Source organism: Mesoplodon densirostris, chromosome 10 (assembly GCF_025265405.1).
Source record: "Mesoplodon densirostris isolate mMesDen1 chromosome 10, mMesDen1 primary haplotype, whole genome shotgun sequence".
NCBI lineage: Eukaryota > Metazoa > Chordata > Mammalia > Artiodactyla > Ziphiidae > Mesoplodon > Mesoplodon densirostris.
This window is the reverse complement of record NC_082670.1, coordinates 108,587,478-108,614,472: the sequence shown is the minus strand read 5'-3', so window position 1 is coordinate 108,614,472 and position 26,995 is coordinate 108,587,478. Positions and strand designations below refer to the sequence as shown.

At 55.5% G+C, this 26,995-nt stretch overlaps 1 protein-coding gene across 1 annotated transcript; it reads left to right on the top strand.

The window, feature by feature from the left end:
• Positions 1–889: 889 nt before the first annotated feature.
• RAB43 (RAB43, member RAS oncogene family) lies at positions 890–25,627 on the top strand. The gene is made up of 3 exons (XM_060109089.1): positions 890–1,194; positions 22,670–22,853; positions 25,259–25,627. The coding sequence occupies exons 1-3, from the start codon at positions 997–999 to the stop codon at positions 25,507–25,509; spliced, it is 633 nt and encodes a 210-aa protein (XP_059965072.1). The 5' UTR covers positions 890–996; the 3' UTR covers positions 25,510–25,627.
• Positions 25,628–26,995: the final 1,368 nt, after the last annotated feature.

Sequence of the window (26,995 nt, the reverse complement as noted above, 5' to 3'; positions counted from 1 at the left end):
CAGAATCCTGGGGCGGCCACCTTGAGCACACAGCCCCACAAGGATTCTGGCCTCCTCCCCAGTTCTGTAGCCAGCTTAGTTTCTGGCCTCATGGAAGCCTTCTCTTTTCCTCCTTGCAGTGTGCGCCAGGCCTTTCCCTTCTTCAGTACAGGAAAAATGCTACCGTCTCTCCCATCCTCTGTTAGAGGGATTCTGCAGCCCCTTTGGTGTGAGCACCGAGATGACCCAGTGGTCTCCCTTCCCCAGAGATCCATTCTAAAGGAGGCCATTCTGGGCCCAAGAGCTGGGTTAACAGGCCACCCTTCCCTCGAGCCCACTCCTTTCTGTGGGTCTGGGAGAGACCAGGTAGGAGAACCCAGGTTGGTAGAAGAGCCCAGGCAGCTGGCTAGTCCTGAGTGAGCGGGAGGTGCGGGGTCGGGGGGGAGGGGGGAGGAGGCGGAGGCAGAGGATAAATTGGCGGTGGGGGGCGTGGCGGGTACGGTCGCTGTGGGCGGGCTTAAGGGCGGAGCCGAGGAGTGTTAACGGGCTGAGGGCAGCCCTGAGGGCGCAGTCGGGATGGGGACGGGGTCGGGAGCAGCGCTGGGGGCGGAGTCCGGCCGGGGCGGGTCTGAAGGTGGATTCTGATTGGGTCAAGTCTGAGGGCGGAGTCTCATTGGAGGCGGGCCAGAGGCAGTGCCGAGGGCCCAGTAGGCCTGGGGGCGGGCCCGAGGACAGCGCTGGAAGAGTACGGTCGGGGGCGGGCCCGGGGCGGTGCCCAGGGCGGCCCTGAGGGCCGGACTGGCCTGGCGCGGCGCGGTGGGCCGGGCCAGGCGACTACGGGGCGGAGCCGCGGCCGCGGTGTCTGGCCGGCCGGGCGGGCCGGGGCGGGGCGGCCGGCGGGCGGTGGCGCCCCTTCCCCAGGTGTTGCGGCGCTTCCACGTCGCCAGGCGGCCCGCGGCTTGCGCGAGCCCAGGCCGCCCCAGCGTCCGGAGCGCCGGCCCTTGGGCTCCCGCGGCCATGGCGGGGCCGGGCCCGGGGGACCCGGACGAGCAGTACGATTTCCTGTTCAAGCTGGTGCTGGTGGGCGACGCGAGCGTGGGCAAGACGTGCGTGGTGCAGCGCTTCAAGACAGGCGTCTTCTCCGAGCGCCAGGGCAGCACCATCGGCGTGGACTTCACCATGAAGACGCTGGAGATCCAGGGCCAGCGGGTCAAGGTGGGAGGCCCGGCCCGGGGTCGCCGTGCAGCCGGGCCCCATGGCGCTAGTGGTCGGCCAGGGCCCTGGAGGGTCTCCCCGGAGGGGTCGGGGTCGGGGGCCGCGGCGAGCACCCGACTGGTCCGCGGGGGCTGGGGTCCCCTCTGGCCCCCTGTCCGAGCAGGCCTGGGCCTGGGCGTTGGGGCCGGCCTCTGGGCGCAGAGCGCGGGCCTCGGGGCGCTGGGGTGCGCGTGCTGGGGGGAGTGCGGAGGAGAGGCCCTGCCCTCCGAGCTACACCCTGGGGGACTTTGCTCTAGAATAGCGTCTCCGGTGCCCGGCGGCTGAGCGCCTCGGGTGCGGGCACGGGGGCCGCCTGGCCGGCCTACCGCTGCTCCACCGCGGTCGAAGGCCCCAGCTCGGCCCTCGGGAGGGGACCCCAGGCAGAAAGGGACACCCCCACGACTAGGAGGGACCAGGAAGTAGTTTTTCTTCTAGGACCGGAGGGCCAAAACTTTTTGTCAGAATTTCCGGCCTGGCCACGCCTCCCTGCAGTCTCTTTGTGGACCTGGTGGTGGAACTTTACTCGGCCGGGGCGGCCCGGGTCCCCTCCCCCAGCTGCAGCCCGATAGGAACTGAAAACTTCACGGGCCCCGGAAGGTGGGGGAGAGGACCGAGCTTTGGCAGTGGCTCCGCACTAGACCGGCAGGATGTGGCTGCCACAGAGTCCTGGCAGTGGTCTGAGAACTAACATTTGTGATTAGTGAATCAGTTTCTTAACCTGGGTGTCAGCCCTCCCGAACGCAGCGAGACACCATTGTTCTTACTCGGGAACTTGCCTGAACTGCGCCGGACGGAAATCCTTTCCCCTCTTTGGTGGTTTTGAGTTCCCACCGGTTCCGGGATGGCTCCTAAGAGCCCTGGGCGGGGCAGCCCAGGGCCAAGGCATCTCCTGGTATCTCCGCGTTTTCAGGTGGAGCCGGGTGATTGAGTCCCGTGAGCCTCGATACTGTGGCGCCCGGCCTCCCTGGGCTGCTGTGGGCCTGCTACCGGTTGGCTTTCGGCAGGATGCTTAGCTCTTTGTTTCTGCAAAATTGGGATAATTTCTTCCTCCCGACCCAGCATGGAGAAAAAGTCAGCCAAGAGCCTTTCCATGCACACGGTGCCTCTGGAGTTGATGTGACAGGGGAAGCAGAAGCTCCCTGCCAGAAGGGTTGCTTTTTTTTTTCTTTTCTTTTTTTAACAGTCTTTTGGGTTTCTGTGTGTTTTGAGTCTCCTTAGGATAGGAAAAAAGAACAAGGTGTGGCAGGCAGCTTTGAGTCATTATTCGGGACCACCCTCTGGAGCAGGTTGCGAGGGAAGGCTGTGGGATGGGGTCCGCGGATGAGTCTGTGCCCTGGGACGCTGCCAGCAGCCACGGGGAAGCGGCGAGTTGAAGGATAGGCGTAAACAAGCGGGCGGCCTGCTCCGGCTCCCCTCCCTTCCCCTCTCCTCCCCTCCCCTTCCCCCTCCCCTTCCCTCTCCCCTCCCTTTCCCCTCCCCTCCCCTCCCCTTCCCCCTCCCCTCCCCCGTCCCCTCCCCTCCCCTTCTCCGTCTCCTCCCTTCCCCTCCCCCTGCCCTCCCCTCTCCCCTCTCCCGGTGCTGACGGTGGTCAAGGAGGGGCTGGGTGTTCCTGTTTACCTGGCGAGATAACCTGTGCGGAGCCCTGGGTGCACTGTGTACCGAGCACAGGTTATGCAATGCAGGGCAGGCACTTCGAGATTTCTTTTCCTGTTGGTCACCTTCAGATTGTTCTACTTGGGAGGCAGCCGGGTGGTTCTGGGACCAGGAGAGCAGTGTAGGCGTGGTAACCCCCCTAAGAGTTAACAGCGGCCACCCCTCTCAAGACTCTGATGTGTGCCAGCTGTCTTACAGATGTGTTCTTGTGATTAACCCCGCCTCACACGGGGCAGGCTTCCCCAGGCACACAGCTGGGAAGTGACAGACGTGCGAGTTTTCTTCCAGCTTTTCGGACTCCAGGGCGTTGGGGTCTTTCCCTACACCAGACTGCTGCTTCTGATTGCGTGGAGTGGGAAAGCCTGTGCAAGCATTTACCTCCTGATCTTGCAACCAGAGAATCCTGAGGCTCAGGCACTGAAGAGGCTGTGAATTGCAGTTGGGTGGGTGGGGTGAGAGGACAGCCTCCCTGGCCCCGGGTGCTGGGCTCTCGGGACTCAGCGGGGGCAGGTCATTTTTCCTCACCCATAAACTATCTCTGGGGTGTCTTCCAGCAAGGTGATTTTTTTAAAAATCAAGTTTATTGAAGTTCAGCTTACACACAGTAAATGGGCCTCATTTCAGGTGTCAAGTTCTGTGAATCTTGACAAACCTATGCAGTCCTCTCACCACCACCACATTCAGAGTATAGATTCCTTCCATCAACCCGGAAAGTTCTCCTGTGTCCCTTTGTGTCAGCATCCTCCCTTCACCCCAGGCCCTGGCAACCATGATCTCTTTTCTGTCCCTATAGTTTCAACACTGTGGTTTTTAACTGGAACCTTTGAGGAGCCAGAGTTTATCGTTGTTGTTTCTGCAGAAAGCATGTCCACATCAGGGATTTAGTTTAAAACCTTCCCAGGCCTGTTTGGGGTCCAGCAAGCATCCAGCAGGATCTCAAAGCCGCCTCTCCTGTGCTTGCTGGCTCTTGTTGGCTCTTGAGGAAGCTCAGAGAGAGATCACCTAGCGCTTTTCCAGCTGCTCTGTACTTGGGGAGCTGCAGACTGAAGGAGGGAGGCTGAGAGACCGCAGGGTCAGAAGGGCCTTAACTAGCTTACTTTTATCCAGTTATATATTGAGGTTCCGCTTGTCTTTGACTGAAGAGTTCTGCTGCTAAAAAAATAAAAAGTCGGGAACATCACAGATTGAATTAAATCCTTTTATTTCTATAGTCACTTCCTCTTGCGACCAGAATGACATCCCAACACCTGACCTGGAGAGCTGGGCCCCTGTCTGCCTCGGCCACTTCATCTCCCTGCCTCTGCCCCACACGCAGTCCCCAGCCTCGCCGGCCCTTTCTGTCCTTCCAACATGCCTGCCTCAGGCCCTTTGCCTCTGCTGTCCTGCCTGCCACATTCCACCCCCAGATCCCCGTGTAACAGCTGCTTCATCATTCGGCTGTCACTGCACAGGCCACCTCTTCAGAGAGGCCTTCCCTGGCCTCCTAGGCCCTCCGTCCCATTACAGGGTAGGTTCATAGCATTTACCAGGACTTGACATTCCCTTGTGTGTGGGTCTCTCCCGTACAGTGTCCGCTCCTTGAAAGTGGACACCGCCTTGCGTACCTGTGAATCCCCGCACCTACAATAGTGTCAGACACACGGTGCTCACTACCTTTGTGTTCATTGCTTTTTATTTATAGGGAGGAAGCTGAGGCCACAATAAAGGAAGTGACCGACACTCCCAAGGCCCCACACAAGTCAGTGGCAAAACCAGGCTTTGAACCCAGGGTCTCCCTGGCTCCGAGTTGCAGCGCCTATTTTTACACTTGACTACCCTTCTGAGTCCCACTCAGTTCGTACCGATGACCCTGAGATTCTGTACGTTAGTGACTCTAGTGAAAAGACAACTGTGGTCACCGCACTTGGAGAGAAGCGTATGGACTTGGGCATTTTCTAGATTTTCAGGAAGGAGGGTGGAAACCCCAAGGAGTTTCAGGGTGCTGTCTGCTAACAGAGCATCAGGCAGCCCTGGGCAGCTCCCGTAGCAGCCCTGCTGGTGGCAAGGCTCTGGCCGTGGCGCCGGTCCCCGGGCGGCCCTGTGTGAGTTCACTGGGCTCTAGCTGTGCAGGCTGAAGCTGGGGGCAACTCTGGGAGCTGCTGGCCTCTCAGCGGTGATGTCTCTGCAGGAGAACCCTGGACTAGGTGTCCAAAGGTCTGTGCAGCCTCATCCTAGCCCTGGCCGGTTCCTTGTCCCCTCTTGGAGCCCCGGGCTTCCTCCTTTGTGAAATGGAACAAACGATCTTTGCTCTGCCTACTTCTCAGGGTTGTTGGACGGCTATGGATACGCTCAAAATAGTTAAAAATTCCCCTTGTATGTTTTTGGATAATTCATCCACATGGTTCAGAATTTCAAAATTTCAAAGACATAAAAGGGCGTACTGTAAAAAAAAAACAACAGCCGTCCTTTCCATTTCTGACACCGTGTAAGAAAAGGCAGACAATGCTACCCCCCTCTTGTCTATCTTGAAAGTGCTATTGTGAATAAAACCAAGGAGTTACAAACATAAGGGATTATTTGATGGTTGCTGTTGTTAGCATTTTCCTCCCCAGGGATTATTATTAGGATTATTTCTTAACCTGCCCCTCCCCACCTCACCATCCCCCAGGAAATCTCAGCCGGTTCTAAATCCTGAGCACATCCGAGTGCTGCTCACACACCCTTATCTGGGACGACACAAAGGCCTGTTATGTAAACTGGTCTGTGCACCTCACAGGGGACGCGCACACGGGTCGGCCCTGGACAGCTGCGCCCCTTTATTCGGCCTTCTGTCGGGGTCACTGTCCCCATGCTGGGAAGGCAGCCAGGGTCCTCCCACACAGAGCTCAGTCTCTGCCCTGGGCCCTGGGCCCCACGTTCCGGGACCTTGCGCTCCATCGCTCTCCTGGTGCGAAAGTGCTTCTTTTTAAAGTTTGCATCCTTAGCCTTTCCAGCTGGGGGTGTGGCCTTGCTCATGTGCTTTTCCTATTTGGATAAAATTGGTTTGACTCTTCCGATTTTGATCAGAGATAGCAAAAGGATCTCTAGATAAGAGATAAGTTCTGGGTCACGCTGGTTGTCTGAAGAAATCTGTTCCTTTTTTTTTTCTTTTTTTGCGGTACACGGGCCTCTCACTGTTGTGGCCTCTCCCGTTGTGGAGCCTGTGGAGCACAGGCTCCGGACGCACAGGCCCAGTGGCCATGGCTCACCGGCCCAGCCGCTCCGCGGCATGTGGGCTCTTCCCGGACCGGGGCACGAACCCGTGTCCCCTGCATTGGCAGGTGGACTCTCAACCACTGCGCCACCAGGGAAGCCCAAGAAATCTGTTCTTGATGCAGGTGACAATCATCCTCATGGCAAAACGAACCTGCCTCCTGAGGTTTCTGCAAGTTCCGGGGCAGCACATGCTGTGGGAAGATGGTGGAAAGGGGGCCCGTGGTAGAGCCTCGGGACCCAGGTCACAATCTTGGCTTTGCCGCCTGGGGCACGTGGCATCACCGCTCCTGATCTGTTCACCTGTCAGCCCCGAGCTTAGGGACCTGACGCACAGCAGAGCAGCAGCAGGTGGGAGCTGACACGAGCGTGGGTCCCCTGAGAGAGTTGGTGGCCTGGGGCTCCGGAGGCTCAGCTTCTCAGCCTGGCTGCCCAGCTGCCCTTGTGCACTGATCTGCTTCCCCAGCGATGAAGTGAAGGCAGAATCCCCATGTCCGTGCCATGGAGGGCCCGCTGTGTATGAAAAGGCGAGCCCACTGCGGTCACAGGGGGCGGCATCGCCCAGACCGGGCCTTCTCACAGCTCAGGGCCTCCACCTGCCTCCTTTTTTTGCTTCCATCCCTTTGGTGTTTTGGCCTGTTTGCGTTTTCCTTCCTTCCGTCAGCCCTGTGTGGCCCTTGCAGAGAGGCTTTGGGCGTGAGGGATCGTAAAGCTTAGTAGTAAGGGGGCAGCCCTCCCTCCCTGAGTCCCCCATCTCCCGAGTTTTGTTTTGTTTTCTTTTAGAATATATTTTATTTTATTATTATTTTTTAAATTAGTTTCTGCTTTATAATCATCTCCCGAGTTTTCACCACTGTTCTCGTGCTCTGTTCTGCCTGGTCCTTGCAGCCACCCGGTGAGACCCCATTTCACAGACAGGGAGATGAAGGCCACGTGTGGCAGGTCTGAGCCAGAACCTTGCCTGCCAGCTCCTCGTGTGGCGCCTTTTCCTCATTGCTGTGCACGCCCTCTACCACTGCCAGCTGCCACACGCACATGTGTGAGCTCATGTGCACGCACGCACACACAGACACGCGTGCATGAACACACACACGGAAAGGTTTGGGACCAGTGTGAAATCTGGGCCGTCGTTTATCACTTGCATTTTACATTTTCTTACACTTTGATTAGCGGTGTCACATCAACATACTAATGCCATCCGCTTGTTAAACAAATCCTTATTCATTCAGATTAATTAGCAGAAGTGGTGCTTATGGCCAGTGTGAACAAAAGAAAGCACCTGCCTTCTAGAATGGCCTACGTAATGCTGGGTTGTTTTTTTCTTAATAAATTTATTTATTTATTTCTGGCTGTGTTGGGTCTCCGTTGCTGTGTGCGGGCTTTCTCTACTTGCGGCGAGCAGGGCCTACTCTTGGTTGCGGTGCACGGGCTTCTCATTGTGGTGGCTTCTCTTGTTGTGGAGCACGGGCTCTAGGCGCACGGGCTTCAGTAGTTGTGGCTTGTGGGCTCTGGAGTACAGGCTCAGTAGTTGTGGCGCACTGGCTTAGTTGCTCCACAGTATGTGGGATCTTCCTGGACCAGGGCTCGAACCCGTGTCTCCTGCATTGGCAGGCGGATTCTTAACCACTGCACCACCAGGGAAGCCCCGTAATGCTGTTTTATTGAACGTACAGCCAGTGCTGGTAGGTAGAGGCGCCTGCAACCTGCTCTGGGGATGTAGTGAGTCAGGACCGTTAGTGACTAGCAGCGCCCTTCTCCGTGGGTTACACACGCATCCCCTCCCTTCTTACCTGCCCTGCTTGGCCTTGCAGGCCTCCCTCTCCTACCCCAGGAAGAGGTCAGAGTAGCCCTAGACCAGGTACGTGACTTTCCACACAGGTTGTTTAAAAGGTAACAACCTGGAGCTTAGATGTCTCGCTAGGACCTGTCCCTCTCAAAGTGGTCTCCTTGGGAAATTGCACAAGTATTTCCGGATGTTGGATCACAGGGTGGGTTTGATGACTCAGAAGGGTCAGAGGACACCGGAGCAGAGCCTGCCACGCTGTCAGGAGGCCTTTGGTCCCAGGTGAGGTCTGACTGTGAAAGCAGAGTCCACGCTCACGGCAGGCCGGGCCTTGCCTGAGCGCAGTCGCCATGTATGGGCAACAAAGTTCATCCTGATCCCAGAGGCCTGCAGAGGTGGCCTCCACCTCACAGCGGACAGTCGGCGGGTCATTTCCCTTCCACATGTCAGTTTCCTTGGGCGCCATATGAGGAGGCTGGACCACGATCACTGAGGGATTCCATTTTCCTTGAGGAAAGTTCCTTGTAGTTTCAAGCCAGGTAGTCCCCACCTCTGCCTTTTTTTATGTCTGAGAAGTGTAAAAATCAGATTTTTTTTTTCTTTTTTTCTTTTTTTTGCGGTATGCGGGCCTCTCACTGTTGTGGCCTCTCCCGTTGCGGAGCACAGGCTCCGGATGCGCAGGCCCAGCGGCCATGGCTCACGGGCCCAGCCGCTCCGCGGCATATGGGATCCTCCCAGACCGGGGCACGAACCCGTATCCCCTGCATCGGCAGGCGGACTCTCAACCACTGCGCCACCAGGGAGGCCCCAGATTTTTTTTAAAATTAAAAATATTCTGTTTATATTTTTCAGTGAAACACTTTGATTTTTTGGTTTGACTTGTTTTTTACTCTCGGGTTTTAAATCTGTAGTGGGGACACGAACAGTGGATGATTTCATGATGAAAAAATGGATCACAGGATAAACTTCAGTTTGCCAGCTATGAATTGTCAGTATCTGCCATGTTTGCATTACAGATGAAATGCATGGGAAAAATTAACCTTAATATTGAAATCACAAGGTAAATACCTCAATGTAAACTCCAGCTCTGCGGTTTGCATCAGGTTATTTTCCCCAGAATAAGCCCTTGACCAGTATTGGCTGAATGAAGGAGCGAGTGAGGGAGAGGGCGGGGGGGTGGGGTGGGGAGAGGCGGAGGGGCATGTCTGCGCCGGAGGTGGGTCTGGAACCTCAGCTTGCAGAGTGTGGTCCATGCAAGAGCCGAGGAGATGGAAGGCCCCGTGTGCTAGGATGCCTGGGGCAGTTTGCTCTGTGTGTGTGTACGTGTGTATGTACATCAACACATTATTGTTTTGCTTTACGTAAGTCAGCCTTACCTGACCATCCTGTCCAAAGTAGTACTCCACCAAGTTCCTTTTAAAAAAAATCTTTATTGAGATAAAATTCATATACTGTGAATTCCCCCATTTAAAGTGTGCAATTCAGTGTTTTTTCCTGTTGTTCTGAATACTCACCAGGGTCAACTTTAGGATATTTTCATCACCCAGACAGGAACCTGGTAGCTCTCAGCAGTCATGCCTGTTCCACTCTCCCCCAGCCCATTTCTGTGGAGCTGCCGCTTCTGGACACACGTGTACATGGAACCACACACTGTCGCGGGGTCCTTGGGTCATGTTTTTGAGGTCTGAGCTACTTTTCATCCCTTCCTCGCCCTGCTTGGTTTTTCTTCCTAGCACTCCACCCACCCCCCAAGTCACGGTCACCGTGTCGTTCCGTGCATCTGCACCTGACACTGTGCCTTCCCCGTGTGTCCTGGCAGGTGAGTAAAGCACTCTCTCCAGGTGATGGGATATTCCCATGCGTCCTCTCTGAGCTCAGTAGGTATAATCAATATGAAAAGTCCCATGTTCCTGAAGCTCTATGGGATTTGCTTGTATTGCTTCGATTCATTCCTTCTTGTCATTCTCCCTGTTCTCCTCTGGAGGCTGCGCAGGGCGGGAGCTGGGCTTAGGGTCTGGCCTCTGTAGTGACAGTGTGTTCTGCTGTGCTGTGTTCTGGCAGCCCGTGCCCCACCTTCCAGATCCCTGATTTACTTTTCAGCTGCCTCTATTCCGATGTTCTTTTTTTTTTTTTTTTTTTTTTTTTTGTGGTACGCGGGCCTCTCACTGCTGTGGCCTCTCCAGTTGCAGAGCACAGGCTCCGGATGCGCAGGCTCAGCGGCCATGGCTCACGGGCCCAGCTGCTCCGCGGCATGTGGGATCTCCCCGGACCGGGGCACGAACCCGTGTCCCCTGCATCAGCAGGTGGACTCTCAACCACTGCGCCACCAGGGAAGCCCCCGATGTTCATTTCATCTTTTAGTTTCTGTATTCTGACAATTACGTTTTTCATTTCCAAGATCTCCAGTTGGTACTTTCTCCTATCAGTAATATTTTCATTCTCAGGATATTATTAATACCTCTATTTTTCCCAATTTTTCACTATGAAAAAGTTAAAAAATATAGAAAAGTTGGAAGAATAACATAGTGAGCCCCATATATGCTCTACATAGATTTAACAGTTGCTCATGTTTTGCTGAATTTGTCGTATCTTTTTGTATGTGTAATATAAATTTTTTTATTTGAAAGTAAGTTGCAGGTAGCATGATACTTCACCCCTGGATACCTTGACATACAGCTTTTAAAAGTAAGCACAGTGTGTTATCATACCTAAGCAAATCATTGTTTCTATAAGCATCTACTTAGTCCATTTTTAAGTTTCCCCAACTTCCTCCAAAATGTCTTGTATAGAGTTTTCCCCCTTGAGCTGGAGTCCAGTGTGGGTTTAGTCCAGAACGATGCCTCACTTCTGTTTTGATGACTGATGTTTTTTAAGAGTCGCTTTCTGGATTTGTCTCTCATTTCCCTCCTGGTGTCTTTTCCCTTGTTCCTCTCTCCTTTGTATTTTCTGTAAACTGGAGGTTGAGTTTAGAGGTTCAGAGATACTCGGTGGAAGAGTTTTGGCGAGAATGACCCACGGGTAATGTCTGCACCCACACTGCCCCACGGCAGGTGGGACGTGATGAAGGTCCGCTGCTGGAGGTGAGGCCAAGTTTGATCTCCACTCACATTTATTGTTAAAGATTCCTTTTGCTCCATTTTCCTTTGTTTCTTGGGTTATAATTTAAGAGCCAGGGCCTTGAGCTGGCCTCTTCTGTCTGGAGCAACAGACAAGTTAAGTGAGATGAAAAGGGAAAAACACCTGAAAGTTAGAAGGTGCTCTGTCGAGCTTAACTGTGGTTGTTGGCTGGAAGCTTCCATGTGACACCCAGGACAGAAACTGCTCGTCAGTGGGTTCAGGGTTTGTTCTGTGAGTACCTCCTCTCTCCCGGGTGCTGTTCTGAGTACCTACAAAAGGAAGACACATGAGATGCGTCCCTGTGCCTCGGAGCTCATGTCTGGCTTGGGGGACAGACGTGCAAGCACCTAAGTAGCATGAGTGTTGTCCATACTGCTGCTGCAGGGACTGAACTGCCAAACCAGGAACCGAATCTTGCGGCCTTACAAGCATACGTGTGTTTACTGTGGCCACAGCAGGACGAGATATCAGAAATTCGGACTGTTCCTGCTCGGGTGCCATGCTGTCACGGGGCTGCTTGCGTGGTGCCCAGGACACAGACGATGCGCAGTCCTCTTCCCGGGCTTGGAGCTGGGCGTTGAAGGAGGACAGTTCCCAGTGAGGAAAGACGGGCTGTGCTCCAGGGCCGTGTTCATTTGCAGCCCTGGAAGCAGGAGAGGGCCTGGTGTTCATCCAGTCAGGGGAAGTGGGGCCCCGTGGGCCGTGGGATCCGCCTTCCGGTCATGCTGGAAGGTATGCTCTGGGCCAAGGAGCGAATGGGTTGGCTTTGTCTGGTGCTGGGTGGCGGCCCAGCCGCAAGTCCTGGTCCAGGTGCTGCGGCCCCTGCTCTTGACCTCCCTGGGGGGCACAGACTGCTGCCTGGCGTCCTGCCTGGGTTTCGTCCCCATGTACCCCATTGTGCCTGAAGGGGCTACAGGCAGGTAAGAGGCCACCTGTGAGTCCCACCGTGGTCACCAGCACAGGGCCACCAGCTCCCCAGAGCTCCTCGCTGCACCGGGAGCTCAGGCTGCCCACATCCCCCATGGGCGGAGGCTGGGCCTTTCTTCCCACCAGGACTTAAGGACAGGCTGACTGATTCCTGCAGGAGGAGGGGGTTTGACGAAAAGAGCACAGGACATGGTCTGTGGAGGCGCCGTGCCCACAGCGAAGGGCACAGGTTTCGGAGTCAGACTGAGCTCTCCTCTCCTGTGCCCTGGGACCCATCTTGTAAAAGGCGCTGAGGTGCACCTGCAGGGCTGCCTGAGGATGGAATGTACCGAGACAGGGAGCTCCGGCAGAGTCAGCCTGGAGGGGCTCACAGCGCGTCTGTCACCTTCATCACCCGGGTTCCCACCACTGTTGCCAAGATGCTGGAGGTGAAACGCAGATGCCAGGAAGCCACCTGATCACGCTTGGTCCCCCGGCTGGCAGAGCAGGGCGGGGAACCAGGGGTCCCGCCTGCCTTCTTCCAGTGGTGGTGGCTCTACAGGGAGAGCTGCATGGTGACAAGGGACACAGAAGGTTGCCTCTGACGCTGGGATCCTGAGCAGTCGTGTTTCGGGGGCGGGAGGAACGTGGGCCCCGGAACCCGTCCGCAGCCCTTGTCAGCCGCTGGGGGGCGCGTCTGTGTCAGGTCCGCGCGGCCCCCCGGCCGGTGTCGCTGCCCCGGTTCTCCTCGCTTAGCCTCCATCCCCTCCTGCCTGTCTCACCCGCTAACACATTGGAGGTTTTGCAGGGTCTTACCGTCGCTTGCAGCAGTGCACATGCCTCTCGGCCGAGGCTTATTTTCAAGCCCGGGGCTGAGCTCTTCCCTGAAGACTGAGGCAGAAGTGACCGCGGCTGGCCGGGGAGTAGCTTGCAGACCACCTCCTGGTTCAGACTCCCCACATTCCGAGACACGATGAACAGCAGCATGGGGCCTCGTATTTGGGTCTCTCCAAGCAGTTTTTGGAGTTTTGTCTTGAGAACTAATTTTTCCAAGGTCCCTTTCTGCTGTGAAGAAGCAAGGAACTTCCCACTGCCGGCCTCATCCTGTGGGAGAAAGGCTGTTCAGATAAAATCCTCTTCTGTTTCCATTGGGAGGGATGGTGCTGGACAAAGGTTCTGGGACCTGAATCGCCAACGGTGCAGTTGATTTTATTTATTAGGTTTATTTAACCTACTAAGCAGAATTGACTTCCCACCGGGGCACATGGGAACCCTCCCTGGAGAGCAGCCCTTGCCCCGCCAGCCTCATCTCACTCCCACTGGCCTGACCGCAGGACCTGCTCTCAGAGGGCTTCCTTCCTGGTCAGGCGCCTGCTCTGCGCCAGGTTGCAAAGGAATGAGGTCGGGTCTGTCCCCACCAGAGCCTATTTTTTGTTTTTTTGTTTTATTTGTTTTTTAACTTTTGGCTGTGTTGGGTCTTCGTTTCTGCCCGCGGGGCTTTCTCTGGTTGGTGAGCGGGGCCTAGTCTTTGTTGCAGTGCGTGGAGTTCTCATTGCGGTGGCTTCTCTTTTTGCGGAGCACGGGCTCTAGGCGCGCGGGCTTCAGTAGTTGTGGCACGCAGGCTTCAGTAGTTGTGGCGCATGGGCTTCAGTAGTTGTAGCGTGCGGGCTTCAGTAGTTGTGGCACACGGGCTCTAGAGCACAGGCTCAGTAGTTGTGGCTCACAGGCTTAGTTGCTCCGTGGCATGTGGGATCTTCCCGGACCAGGGATTGAACCTGTGTCCCGTGCATTGGCAGGTGGGTTCTTAACCACTGCGCCACCAGGGAAGTCCCCAGAGCCTGTTCTTGATGGCGAGAGGCAGAGTTACAAACCAGGAGCCCCGCACATACAGCTCTGGGCCAGTTCCCACCGTGAACCGTTTCGTTTGGCCTGCTCAGTGGTGATTTGCTGGTTTGTTTTTTATTGAATTTGCTTTAGGCAGAATATCCTTTTCTGTCACCTTGCTGCATTTTATGTTCCCTTCCTGGCCCCCAGAGGCACCCAAGTTTGGAACAGTTGACATCCTCTGTGGTGTATGCTGTCATAGAGGCAAGAGTAAAGGGCTGTGGACCACGAGGAAAAGAAAGCTGAGTCCGCTTGGTGTGGGGCCCAGGTGTGTGCGTCAGGGAAGCTCCACTGACCAGGTGACCTTGAACTGGGGCCCTGACGGTTAGGTAGGAGTTCACCAAAAGGTCAAGAGGAATGCAGTCTATCCTAGAAAAGGAGATAATGACAAAATGATAACACCCTTCATGGGTGTGGGGACCCAGAGGGACAGTGTGAACTGGGAGTTGTTAGGTGTGGAGCTTAGGAGGGAAAATAGCCTCATTCCTCACCTTGATACCATACTTCCCCTTGAAATACCCACCCCACCTGTTTGAAACTCACCTGACTGACCCCTGCAGAGCTGGAGGGGGCAGCTCCCCTCTCCCGAGCATCCGTGCTCTGGGAGCCCTTTTCCATCCTGGCCGGGCCTCAGTCCTACCCTCTGTGCCCCGAAGATGCTTCCGGACTTCACTCTGGGTATCAGCAGGCCAGAGAACTTCCCCCAAAGTCAACTGTCAGATGAGAGAGCCTGGCTGGGAAGGTTGGAGAAACTGGCGATGTGCCTGGTGGGAGGTGGGTGGCAGGCGGGCGTTGGGGAGGGGGCTCGGGTGTGATCCGTGAACAAGGCCCCCGTCTGTCTGTCCAGTGAGTGCAGGTGGAGGACTTCCAGGTGGGGAAGGAGGTGGGCGGGGGTGGTGGCTTCAATTTGGCAGGCAGGTGCACATCCAGCCGATGGACCGTGTATTCATCGAGCACCTTCTACCTGCCAGGTGCTGTGCTGGCTGGTGGGCTTATGCAGAAAGCCTGCCAGACACAGCCCCTGCCCTCAAGCGTCCCACGTGAGGGAGGGACAGTAAACATTTAAGAAGTGTGCGTGCACGCCTGTGTCCAGCCAGGCGGTGGAGAGGCTGAGGCGGGGCCCTGGGGTGCGGGGCTGGGATGGCGAGGCTCTGGGACAAGAGCATTTCAGGCACGGGCCTTGATGTGGCCTCCCGGGAGCTGGACACGCGGGGTGGGCGACTGCAGGAAGTCGGGGCCTGTGGGGCCTGCAGGCGATGCGGAGGGCTCGAGGGATGCACTTGAGGGCGGAGGCCGGAGATCGGAGGGGCTGCAGGATCTCAGCTGGGTTCTGGCGGCTCCACAGTGGCTGCTGTGCGGGCGTGGGCCGGGTGCTGGGCGGGTGGAGCCCGTCCGCAGGGAGCCTGGCGCCGGCTTGGCGGTGATGCGTGTGAAGGAGCGGGAACCGCAGAGCAGAGGGGCCTCCACACCCGTGATTTCCTGGGCGCCGGTCCCCTGCCGAGGTCTGTGCCGGGGAGCAGGCAGGCAGGCAGATGGGCTCGGACCCAGCACGATGCCGAGATGCCTTCCTCGGCCAATCACTGCATCTCCAGAGCCGGCTTTCTCCTCTGTGATGTGGGGCTCACGGTCTCTGCCCACAGCCCCGGGAGACCCCGAGCGAGGCCGGCACCCCCCGCGGGTCCCCACACTACCCCTGCACAGGTCCCCACAGCATCCACGCGGCGCTTCTGCGCTGGTTTCTATTTTTTTTTTTTTTTTTTTAAGTTTTTGGCTGAGTAGTTGTGGTGCATGGGCCTAGTTGCTCCACGGCATGTGGGATCTTCCCGGACCAGGGATCGAACCCGTGTCCCCCGCAATGGCAGGCGGACTCCTAAACACTGCGCCACCAGGGGAGTCCCTGCTCTGGTTTCTAAGGCAGAGCCCGGGCCTGTGCTGCCCCGGAGATGGCTCGGGACGATGCTGCTCTGCTCGCCTGGGTCTCTGGTAGCTCAGGTGGCTGATCAGCCTCATTAACTTTCTCACCAGCCTCCCCAGGGCCCTGCCTGGTGGCGGAGCTGTGCTGGGCTGCCCGGAAAGCGGGGCCGCTCCCAGCCTGGCTTCACCCAGCTCTTGGAACACAGGGGGCATTCGGGCCAAGCCATAGGGCCGCCTCTGTAGGACCGTCCTCCACCCAGCAGCCGGCAGCTTTACAGACATAAGTCGGGGCACGTCCCGGCTTTGCCTGGGTTCCCTGAGGACAGCCGTAGGCAAGAGCGTGCGTGGAGCTCATCTGTTTCTAGAACAGAGAAGGGAGGAAAGGCTGTGTAGGCTGCATTCTCATGTGGGTCCCTCTGTGGGCAAGTGGGGCTTGATCAGGCCCGGCATCCCCTGCCCTGCACTGGCTGAATGTCAGTCCATAGGCTGGCGGGTCCCTCTCATCTGGGTCACAAGTCCCGAGTGTTTGGTGGTTTCCAGCAGGCCTCCCGGGCTAGGATCAGGGAGGCTCGAAGGCTGTTTCTGTGCGAGGGTGGTTGCTGCAGCAATGGCTGGAGCACAGGGTGCTGCTAAGACGTGCAAAGCGGAATGAGAGGCGTCTGATACACATCCCCTGCTTCGGACGATCTGTCGCCGTCTCCCACCACAGTGAAGTAACACCCACCCTCAGGCTCTGGCTCCGGTACCGCCGACGGCCTCGCCTTCCGGGGTGCTGCTTTGCTGCCATCTGGCCACACTGCTCTGGCTGTGTTTCCTCGTGGCAGGCTCTGTCCTGCCTCTGCACCTTTGTCCCCTGCGCCTGAACACTGTTCCCACGACTGGCAGGAGCCTCAGCCCAGGGGCCACCTTCTGTGACCACCCTCGGAGGTGCCATCCGGGGAGGCCCTCCTGTTACGTTTGCTTTCTTTAGGGTGCTCATCCCCCCTCTCTGCAAGTATCCCACTGGCCTTCTCGTCGGCCTCCTTTTTACTAGAAAGGGAGCTCTGTTCCTGTTTCACCCCCTGCAACGTGGCCAGTCCTTCCAACAGGGGCTAGGACATGGCTGACGCTCGGTTCGTGCTGAATGAACAAATGTGTGGTCGTGCACACAGCCCGGTGTGCCTTTCTTTGAGCCCTTTACGTGTTCGACTTTGCATTAAAGCTCCTTGGCGTGTATTACAAACGCCAGCCCCAAGTGATGTCAGCTCAGTGACACTGTTAAGTGGACGCCTTTATCCAGCCCCTTCTCTGCACTCGGCTCTGAGCATTCTGAGTCGATCATTGACCCTTACGGCACCTTTTTTGACAGATGAAAACTGAATTAGGTTTTAGCCTGCAGACACCAAGGTGGGAAGTGACGGGATTCGTCCAGGATCTCAGGCTGCCGGGCCCGAGCACTGACCCTGCTCTTTCTCTTCCCCTGGCTCTGATGTGGGGAAGTAGGATTAGAGTATTACCGGTCATGAGAAGGACCTACTTTCCAAAAATATTTCCTCCATTACTGCCCAGATTTCACGAGTTGGTTGACCCAGATACCGTAATCTGTAGCTATTGTGTTGGGTTTTTATTTTTCATTGTTATCGGTTACACTTGTGTATGATGGTTCAACAAGGCTTGTTACCGGACGGTCTCCGGACACTCCCCTCTGCCCCCAGCCTCTAGGGGCAACCACTTCCGCCTCTTCTGTTTCTCCTTCTCTTGCTTGTGTTGCTACCCCTCCTCCCCAGGTACACGCATCATCTATTGACTTCCTGCTTTGGAAGATGAGGGTTTAACTCTCTCAGCACTACCCTAGCCCCCATCACACACATGCACGCATGCACGTGCACACACACACACACACACACACACACACTTTGCACCCTCCCAGTAGAGGTGTGTGGTAATGTTGATTAGATCAGCATTAAGTTCCTTTCAGTTCTATTCGCAAAACAGAGCCCCAATTTGATCACTTCTCCCTAACTTCACTGCTACGACTGTGGTCTTTTCCCTGGATTATGGCCACAACCGTCTAACTGGGCTCCCTGTTTCTGTCCCTCCTCTTTTTTGTTTTGGCTGCACGGCTTGCGGGATCCTAGCTCCCCGACCAGGGATTGAACCCGCGCCCTCAGCAGTGAACCCATGGAATCCTAACTACTGGATCACCAGGGAATTCCCTGTCCTTGCTCTCTTTTGATCTGTTGTCCATACGGTAGTCAGAGTGATCCTGTTTAAAAGTAAATTTGATTGGCTCGAAACTCCCTGGCTTCCCGTTCACTCACAGTGAAGGACAAAGTTCTTGCTGTGGTCTCCAGGGCACCACTGCATGATCTGGCCCAATTCCTCGGTCATCCCTCATTTCTCTCTCCCTTTTCACTCTGCTCCCAACACACTGATCTTCGTGCACCAGTCATGTCTCTGCCTCAGGGCCTTTGCACTTGCTCTCTCTCTCCCTGGAATGCTTGTCTCGCAGGCATCGGCACAGCTAGCTAACTTTTTTCAGATCTTTACCCAACTGTTATCTCAATGAGGCCTTCCTATCTAAAACGTCATTCCTCACCGTACTTGATCACTTCTTCCTCTGCTTGTTTTTTCCATCTTATCACTATCTAGCATACTGATTACTGTATTACTTATTTTATGATAAATATTTTATTTATATTCTGTATTTCCATATAAACAAATATATATCCATATTACTTATTATTATCTTACTTAGCATCTGTCTCCTGCACTAGACTGTAAGCTTGAGCCCAGGAATTTGAATCTGTTTCCTCTGCTTTCTCTGGTACCTAGAACATAGAGCAGGTGTCCAGTAAGCGCTGTTGAAATGGCTGAATGAACACATGTTGGTTAGTAAGAGCTGTTCACGGCTGAGCCATGTAGCACTGTCTTTCATTCCCCGTGCTCCCTAGTTTTTCCTGGCGGTAGTGATTATCTTGTTTCTGCATGGGGTCTATGTATTTACCATTAACTCAGCTCCAAATCCTCCCCTAATTGGCACACTCACCCTCTCCATCTACCCCACGTACTGTGTAATTGTCCCCACAACATCTTGCTGCCTCTCAGTTCCATCTTCTTTTTTTTTTTTTTTTTTTGCGGCACGCGGGCCTCTCACTGCTGTGGCCTCTCCCGTTGCGGAGCACAGGCTCCGGACGCGCAGGCTCAGCGGCCATGGCTCACGGGCCCAGCCGCTCCGTGGCATGTGGGATCTTCCTGGACCGGGGCACGAACCCGTGTCCCCTGCATCGGGAGGCGGATTCCCAACCACTGCGCCACCAGGGAAGCCCTCTTCCATCTTCTTGAAGAAGTCTCTCCCAGAGCATTCTTAATTTCTGTTTTAGATTTTCTGTGGCTAGAGGAATATTCTGTAAGAATACAATCTTTTGAGATTTATTGAGGCTTATCTTAAGATTTAAGATCTTATTTAATCAAAGATTAAATACTTGGTATTGATTTTTCTTCAAGTTCACTGATTCTTTTTTTCTGTCTCCATTCTGCTGTTAAGCTCATCAAATGAATTTTCCACTTCACTTACTGTACTTTTAAGTTCTAGAATTTTGACCCTTTTAAAATATGTTTTTAGAAATAATTTCCACTTCTCTAACTGAAATCCCCTATTTGCCCACTTAGAGTGATATTTTGCTTCAGTTCTTCAAACATATTTTCCTTTAATTCTCTGATCATATTTAAAATAACTGCTTTAAAGTCTTTGTCTACTAAATCCAATATTTGGGCCATTTTGGCATCATTTTCTATTGACTGCTTTTCTCTCTTGAGGTTAAATTGTCTTTTTTTTTTTTTTTGCATGTTTAGCAATTTTTAAATTGTATACTGGAAATACTGGTTGATACTGGGTAGTGACTCTGGAACATGTTTGAAGTGCACTGATTCATGTTCTAGTAGTCAATTCAGTGACTGGCTGATCACCTCGAACCTGTGTGGCTTGTCTTCATGTTCTGTTAGGGCAGAGATGCAAGTCTGACAGTGTTTCTCTAGCCTTTCACCTTGACAGAACGCGGCCTCCAAACCTGAGAGCTTGGTTTAGGGTTTCTTGGGCAGGTGTCGGGAGGCCTGCCTCTTGCCGTGGTCCTCACTCGTGGGGCACAGCCTTCCTGATGTCTCAGCTCAATATCTGGGTCCTTCGCGAGGTGCTAAGGAGGCCTCTTCCCCGTGGCTGGGTTGGAATATCCCCCAGCACTGCTCAGCCTCCACCTCTGGTGTGTCCTCACCCCCGGAGGAGCCGCTTTCTGGTTAGAACCTGGGAGCCCCACCCTGTGCCAGGACCCACCAGGGACTCCCCCACATCGCTCCTCGTCCCGGTCACACCAGCTGCTCCAGGCTCCATGCCCTGCTTGGAATCTAGCCCCCTGTCCTGTGGTAAGGAAACCGTCCCCTGCAGACTGCTGGCAATCATGAGGCGCCTTCCATGAGTTTTGCTTCTTTCAAGGATTAGGGTCTCGTGCTGTGTTGTTTACATCCTGAAAACAGTAGCCTCCCATGTTTTTCTCAGTCTCCCGGTTGTTTAAGGAGGGAGGTCTCGACGGCCACTAAATATTCTGCCAGAACTGGAGGCTCCCGACTGGCCCGCATCCTGGCTTGCGGCTTGGCTGCTGTCTTGGGATCTCCCTACCACCCCAGGGTTTCCCTTCGCCTCTCTTTTGAGTTGAGTTCTCTTTCTGGATCCCCCATTTTCTTCATGTTGGTTGATTTCAGCAGCTTCCTTAGAATGGGTGGCAAGAAGGTAAATTTTTCGAGGCCCCTATGTCTGCAAATGCCTTTGTTAAACCATCGCACTTGACTCATAGTGATTAGGTGGAGAATTCTAGGCTGGAAATTATTTTCCCTTGTAATTTTTTTTTTTTTTTTTTTGCGGTACGCGGGCCTCTCACTGTTGTGGCCTCTCCGGTTGCGGAGGACAGGCTGCGGACGCACAGGCTCAGCGGCCATGGCTCACGGGCCCAGCCGCTCCGTGGCATGTGGGATCCTCCTGGACCGGGGCACGAACCCGTGTTCCCTGCATCGGCAGGCGGACTCTCAACCACTGTACCACCAGGGAAGCTCTCCCTTGTAATTTTAGGCATCGTTTCATTGAATGTCTAATGCGATATGGATCTTTTCTGTGAAGGCTTCAAACCTGTTCTTCCTTTCTCTCTTTTTCTTCCCCTGCAACTTTTTAGGGTCCTTTCTTCTTCCTTACTCTTCTGGAGTTCCCACGGCCAAGTGTCTTGTGTGGGTCTGTTTTCCTCCATTGTGTACTTAATGGGCCTTTTCACTCAGTTCTGGGGAATTTTCTTGAAGCATTTCTTTGATTTTACTATTCTTTTTTTCCAAAACTCTTACTATCCTGATGGTGGACCTTCTAGGCTGGTTCCCCAATTCCTTTTCTCTCTTTTCCATCTCTTTGCATTTTTTCCCCCTACTTGGAAATTTTTCAAGTTTATCTTCCAACCCTTATGTTGCATTTTTCATTTATGTTATATTTTTAATTTCCAAGAGCTCGTTTTTCCTTTCCGAATGTTCCCTCTACTTAAAATAAGAGTGTTCTTCTATCATTTCATGGACCTTTTCTTATCTCTGAAAACACTGATGATTATTTTGGAGATTGTTTTGAGAAAATGCCTAGTTTCTATTTCCGCCAAGTTGCCTTTTCCCGTGTCTGCTTGGCCTCTGTGTTTGACGCTCCCCTCTGGGGTGTTCAGGGGAGTCCTAGGTCGTCTGGATCCCAGGCTGGCGTGGTGCTGAGGTCCCGCCTTTCACGTCACCCCTGTGCGAGCTGTGCCCCGGGGCCTGCTTCCTGGAGCCTCTCACCCTGCAGAGCAAATGGGACATCTCAGGCCGGGGGTTTGGTTTGGCGAGTCGTGGCTCAGAACACATCAACTGGTGGACCCCTCTTGTGAGGCCCAGGAAGAGGTGGTCACCTCCACAGTGCCAGGGCCAGAAGCCCTGCCTGCAGGAACTGTCTGAGGCCTCTGGGTCTGTCTCCACCCCGGACGCCCCTTGAGAACGGGATAAAGAGGCACCCAGAGTGCTTGTGCCAGTGGAGGAGGGTGGATGGCCTGCGGCTCAGGATGTCATCTTCAGGGCCCCGAGGACCTGTGGTCTGTGCAGCAGGAAGGCAGGCCCTGAGCCGCTGAGAGCCCTGGACCTGCCCATTCTGGTGCCCTCTGTGGCTCAGCCTCCTGGCCCGGGCACAGTGACCGTCCAGGTCGGCCCCTGGCCCAGCCTCCGCCGCCCTACCTGGCGTCTCTGCCGCCATCCTGCTGCTGCCGCTGGAAGCCAGGGATGCTCCCGCCCCCCCGGGCGCCCATCCAGGCAGGCCCGGCAGTGGCCCTGATGGGTGCTGGTGAAGTGAGGACCTGGGCGGGAGGAGGGTTGGGACCGGGGTTAGGGTTAGCAGGCTGCGCCAGCTGATGGCAGAGGCCGCCTGAGAGGAGCCTCCCCGGGCCGTCGCTGCCCAGCGTGAGCATCTTCCCCGGCGCCGCTGAGGCAGAACAGAGAGCCTGAGTGCTGGGGGCCTCCCGACGGCGGGGGTGGCGGGCACTCACGGCCCAGAGGGGCAGGCACTGGACACAGTGCCAGCAGTGAGCCTGGTGTCCAGGGCAGAGAGGATTCGGGGTCCAGTGTGCTTCCCGCCACCGTGCAGAACCCACCCCCTTGTCCTGGGACCCTGGAGGTGGAAACGGGGCTGCCCGCCTGCACTTTGCTGCCCCCGTCCTGCTCAGGCCGCTGAGTTGCCTTCCAAGGGCTCAGAAGGCCTCTCTGCTCCGTCCACCTTCTGGCCCGTCCTGCGTGGTGCCTGCCGAGGTGTGGCTGGTGGCCTGCCCCCGGAAGCAGCGCTTTGGGGGTGGGGGTGGGTCTGGGGGCTCGGCCTCCCCGTCCCCTGCGCTCGGCTGCACCCCCGGGTTCACGGGACCCCTGTTCCTTTAGCTGCAGATCTGGGACACAGCTGGCCAGGAGCGCTTCCGCACCATCACCCAGAGCTACTACCGCAGCGCCAACGGGGCCATCCTGGCCTATGACATCACCAAGAGGAGCTCCTTCCTGTCGGTGCCTCACTGGATCGAGGACGTGAGGAAGTACGCGGGCTCCAACATCGTGCAGCTGCTCATCGGTGAGCGGGGGCCCCTGCGCTCCACCCGTCTGTCTGTCTGTCTCAGTCTCTCTCTCCTTTCTAAACAAAGAGCAAACAGAGCACAGAGAGGGCTGAGCTTGGCCAGGTAGGAGCGGAGCCAGGACCATGATCTAGAACATTTGGGGACTTCCCTGTTGGTCCGGTGGTTAAGACTCTGAGCTTCCACTGCAGGGGGCATGGGTTTGATCTCTGGTCAGGGGACTAAGATCCCACATGCCACGAGGCGCAGCCAGAAAAAAAAGAAACTTCGGATCCTGCTAATCACTTGTAAAGTTATAGTCAAAGTGGAAATGAGATGACTGCAGGCCAGGAAGCGGTCGCCACGTGGCCGCACCTTGGTCCAGGCTAGTTCGGTCTTCATCATGTGTGTTCTCATAACCCTGCCTGCTCCCCATGTGTCAGGGACGGGGCCGAGGGTCAGAAAAGTGAAGTCATTTATCGTGTCCACATAGCCTGTGAGCATGTAAACGTGGCCCATCGTGATTCAGTGGCCTGCCCTGTCGGCCACCCTGCAGGGGGTGCTTCTCAGGTGTCCACACTCCCCCCAGCCACTCTGAAGTCTTGGTGGAGGGCAGACGCCGGCACCACCTGCAGAGCATCTGATTCGGGAGCACTGGGGGGACCCATGCATGTGCATTTCTAACAAGTTCCCAGGTGGCACAGTGATCCCACTTTGAGAACCAGTGCTGCAGGGGATGCCATGACCTCCATTTTACCTTTTCCTCCGGCATAAACTTCTCGGGCCTGGATTCAAGAAGCTTTGGACCATGTGTTTGGTCCCTGGCGTGCTCGTCCCAACAGTCAGGCTGATTCCTCTAAGGTGAGCAAGTGCAGATGGGCCTGGACTGGGGTGTGGGTGCTCTAGGTGGATTGATCTCCCAGGGAAGGAAGGGAGTTCTCCCTACGTGGCCTGATGCTCCCCTTTCATCCAGGACTTTTATTTTAATTTTTTTAGTTTTTTTTTTTTTTTTTTTTGGCCACGCCACTCGGCTTGCAGGATCTTAGTTCCCTGACCAGGGATCGAACCGGGGCCCCCTGCAGTGGAAGCGTGGAATCCTAACCACTGGACCGCCAGGGAATTCCCAATCCAGGACTTTTAAAATAAAACATTCTATCATAGAGCACGCTACACAAGGACATAAAAGGAATAGCGTTAGCAAACCCCAGATTCAGCAGAGCCGGCAAGTCCTGTGCACGTTCATTTCAGCTCTCGGCCCCTCCCCCGACCTCATTATTTTGAGGCAAATCCCAACACCAAATGATTTCATTTGCAAATGTTCCAGCATGAATCTATAAAAGATACAAACACTTAAAAATATGTAATAACAGTACGCTTTTCACATTTAAAACCTACTGACATCTCCTAATACAATCAAGTTAGCTGATCTGTGGTCAGATTTATAATTGCTCATAAATATCACACGTGCTTTTCTTTCCAGTGTGTTGAAATCAGGATCCAAATAAGTTCCAAACATTGAAACTGGTTGCTGCATTGTTTAAGTTTACCAAAGAAATTTTAGAATTTTTTTTTCTTTTTTTTGGGCCATTCCACGTGGCTTGCGGGGATCTTAGATCCCCGACGAGGGATTGAACCTGGGCCCTGGCAGTGAAAGCAACAAGCCATAACCACTAGACCGCCAGGGAAGTCCCTATAGATGCTTATCTATTTTTTTTTTTGTCCCTATAATCACATTGTAAAAGTCAATCACTTAGAGACTTAAAAAAAATTCTTGTAGAAATTGGACCAAGGAGCAATTGACCAGATTATTTAAAACATAATGAAACACCTCATACCTCATGGGAGAAGCAAAGGTGTGTTCTCAGGGGCAGCTGTAGTCTGTGCTCTCATTATCAGAAAAGCAAAATAATCAAACCCCACAATCTTACAGAGAATTTAAAAATTCCAAAGGAAAATAGGAGAGCATAAATAATCAGAAAAATGACAAAGTTTTAGCCAAAAAAAAATAGCAAGGCCAGATTTCTTTAACTTCAGCATTGGTGGGGGGCCCGCTAGGTGCTAGCTCGTGTCCACTGTGTCCTTTAATCCCTGCTCTGCAGAAGGTGGTGTCGTAGATGGGGAGGCTGACACTCAGAGATGGAGTGTGTTACCCGAGCGTCACCCAGCGGGTGACAGGAAGCTGGCGTCTCTACCCAGGTCTTCTTCCAGCTCTAAGCACCCTGTTCTTTTCACCAGACCTTCCTGCTTCTATTTTTTAGGAAAAAGCAATAAAATGCACAAGCCCCTGGCAAAGATAGGAAGAGATGAGATGAGGGGCAAAAGGATGGGATAAGAGCATTAAAGATAGACTCTCTGGCTCGCTGCCTTTAGCTGTAGCCACGCCCACCTGGGCCCTGGGCCTCAGCATTGCCCCACCTCCCCGCAGGGAACAAGTCGGACCTCAGGGAGCTGAGGGAGGTGCCGCTGGCCGAGGCGCAGAGCCTGGCGGAGCACCACGACATCCTGTGCGCCATCGAGACGTCGGCCAAGGACTCGAGCAACGTGGAGGAGGCCTTCGTGAGGGTGGCCACGGAGCTGGTCATGCGGCACGGGGGCCCTCTGCTCAGCGAGAAGGGCACTGACCACATCCAGCTGGACAGCAAGGACGTCGGAGAGAGCTGGGGCTGCGGGTGCTGACCGGGGTGCAGGGCAGGCAGGCGGGGCCGCCTCACCTCCTCCCGCCCTGGGGCCTCCTCACCCAGCCCTCCAGAGCTGGCCTCCAGGGTGCCAGCCAGATAAAGGCCTGGAATTACCCCGCCTGTGGCCTGGATGCTTGATGGGAGCACTGCTCTCCAGGAAGGAAGAAGCAGGATTCCTCCCGGGGAGGCCCTGTTGGCACAGGGTAGGGTGTGGGGCCCTTCCTGCCAGCCAGCTGCTGTCCCCGCCGCACGCGGCATGTCCCAGGACTGGCCCGAGCCCAGCGGTGTGGACCTCGGCCCAGGGGCTGGGAGTGGGCCTCCTGGTCCACGTGTTTGCCTGGTTGGGACCGTTTCACACCCGAGGCCGCAGCAGGGTGTTGCTTTCCAGGGATGTGGCCGGAGCTCCGGGTCCACCCAGGGCATTCCAGGGCCTCCTGTGCAGGAGCAATGGCCCAGCAGAGTCAGTCCTGAGCTCCGTCCCGGGGGGTCCCTACCCCCCTCCTTCCTTCACGGCCAGCTCTCAGCTCCCGGGTGCCCGGGGCCGGCTCCTGCCTCAGCGGGGCCTCCCTCTCCCATTTCCATGGAGCTTCTTGTTTTCACCGGGACGACGGTGGGTCACGGCCCACAGCGCTCGTCTGCTGGCTTGGGGCCCAAAGTTTTGCCACTCAGGTTGCAAAAGCAGTGAATCCTTTAGCTCTGGCTCTCAGAAGCTGGGGGGTAGTGGGAATGAGATAGGAGTGTGGACATTTAAGGGAAAAGTAAACGCTCGCGCCCCTGAGCCCACCGTGTCCCACCCCACTTGCAGAGATCCTTCGTGCCACGTTCAGAGTGCCAGCTCCCCCGCCGCTCCCAGTCCAGCTTAGAGAGTTTCCCACACAGAAAAGGAGAGGCCCCGGCAGGCCTGGGTCTGGGCCCACCCACTCTAAGGGCCTCTGCGTACGCTGGGCACTGAGGTTAGACAGCGGGGGACCAGGATCACTGGGGCCCTTGGAAGCAGCACCGTTCTCTGGGTGCAGCTCAGAGGAGCACAGGGACTGGACTGGGGGAGCAGGTGGTCTTCCTAAGCCAATCCCAGTCCCTCCCATCAGCCCAGTTCAGCCCTGCAGGCCCCCCGCCCTAGTGTGGGGCCCCAGGAAATCAGCTGCTCTCAGAGCCATGGGCGAGGCCACATCAGGGAGACACAGCCCAGGGCCCCTGGGAGCCCAGAGGTGCCGCACAGCTGCAATCGGGCTCCCTGCCTTCCATCCCAGCACCTGGTCTGAGTTGAACCCTCCCAGGCAGGCCTGGACGCAGAGCAGGAAGTCAGACCTTGCCAGGCAGCCCCAGGAGGCGGGTCGGGCAGGGCTGCTGGCCCTTCCAGCCGCGGAGACTGAGCCTGGTCCTGGAGGGGAAGGACGCTGGCCTGGACGGGCCAGGAGCTGCTGAGCAGGGGTCAGCCCGCTGTCGGCCGAGTGGGGTGGGAACTGGGAGCAAGAAGGCTGCCT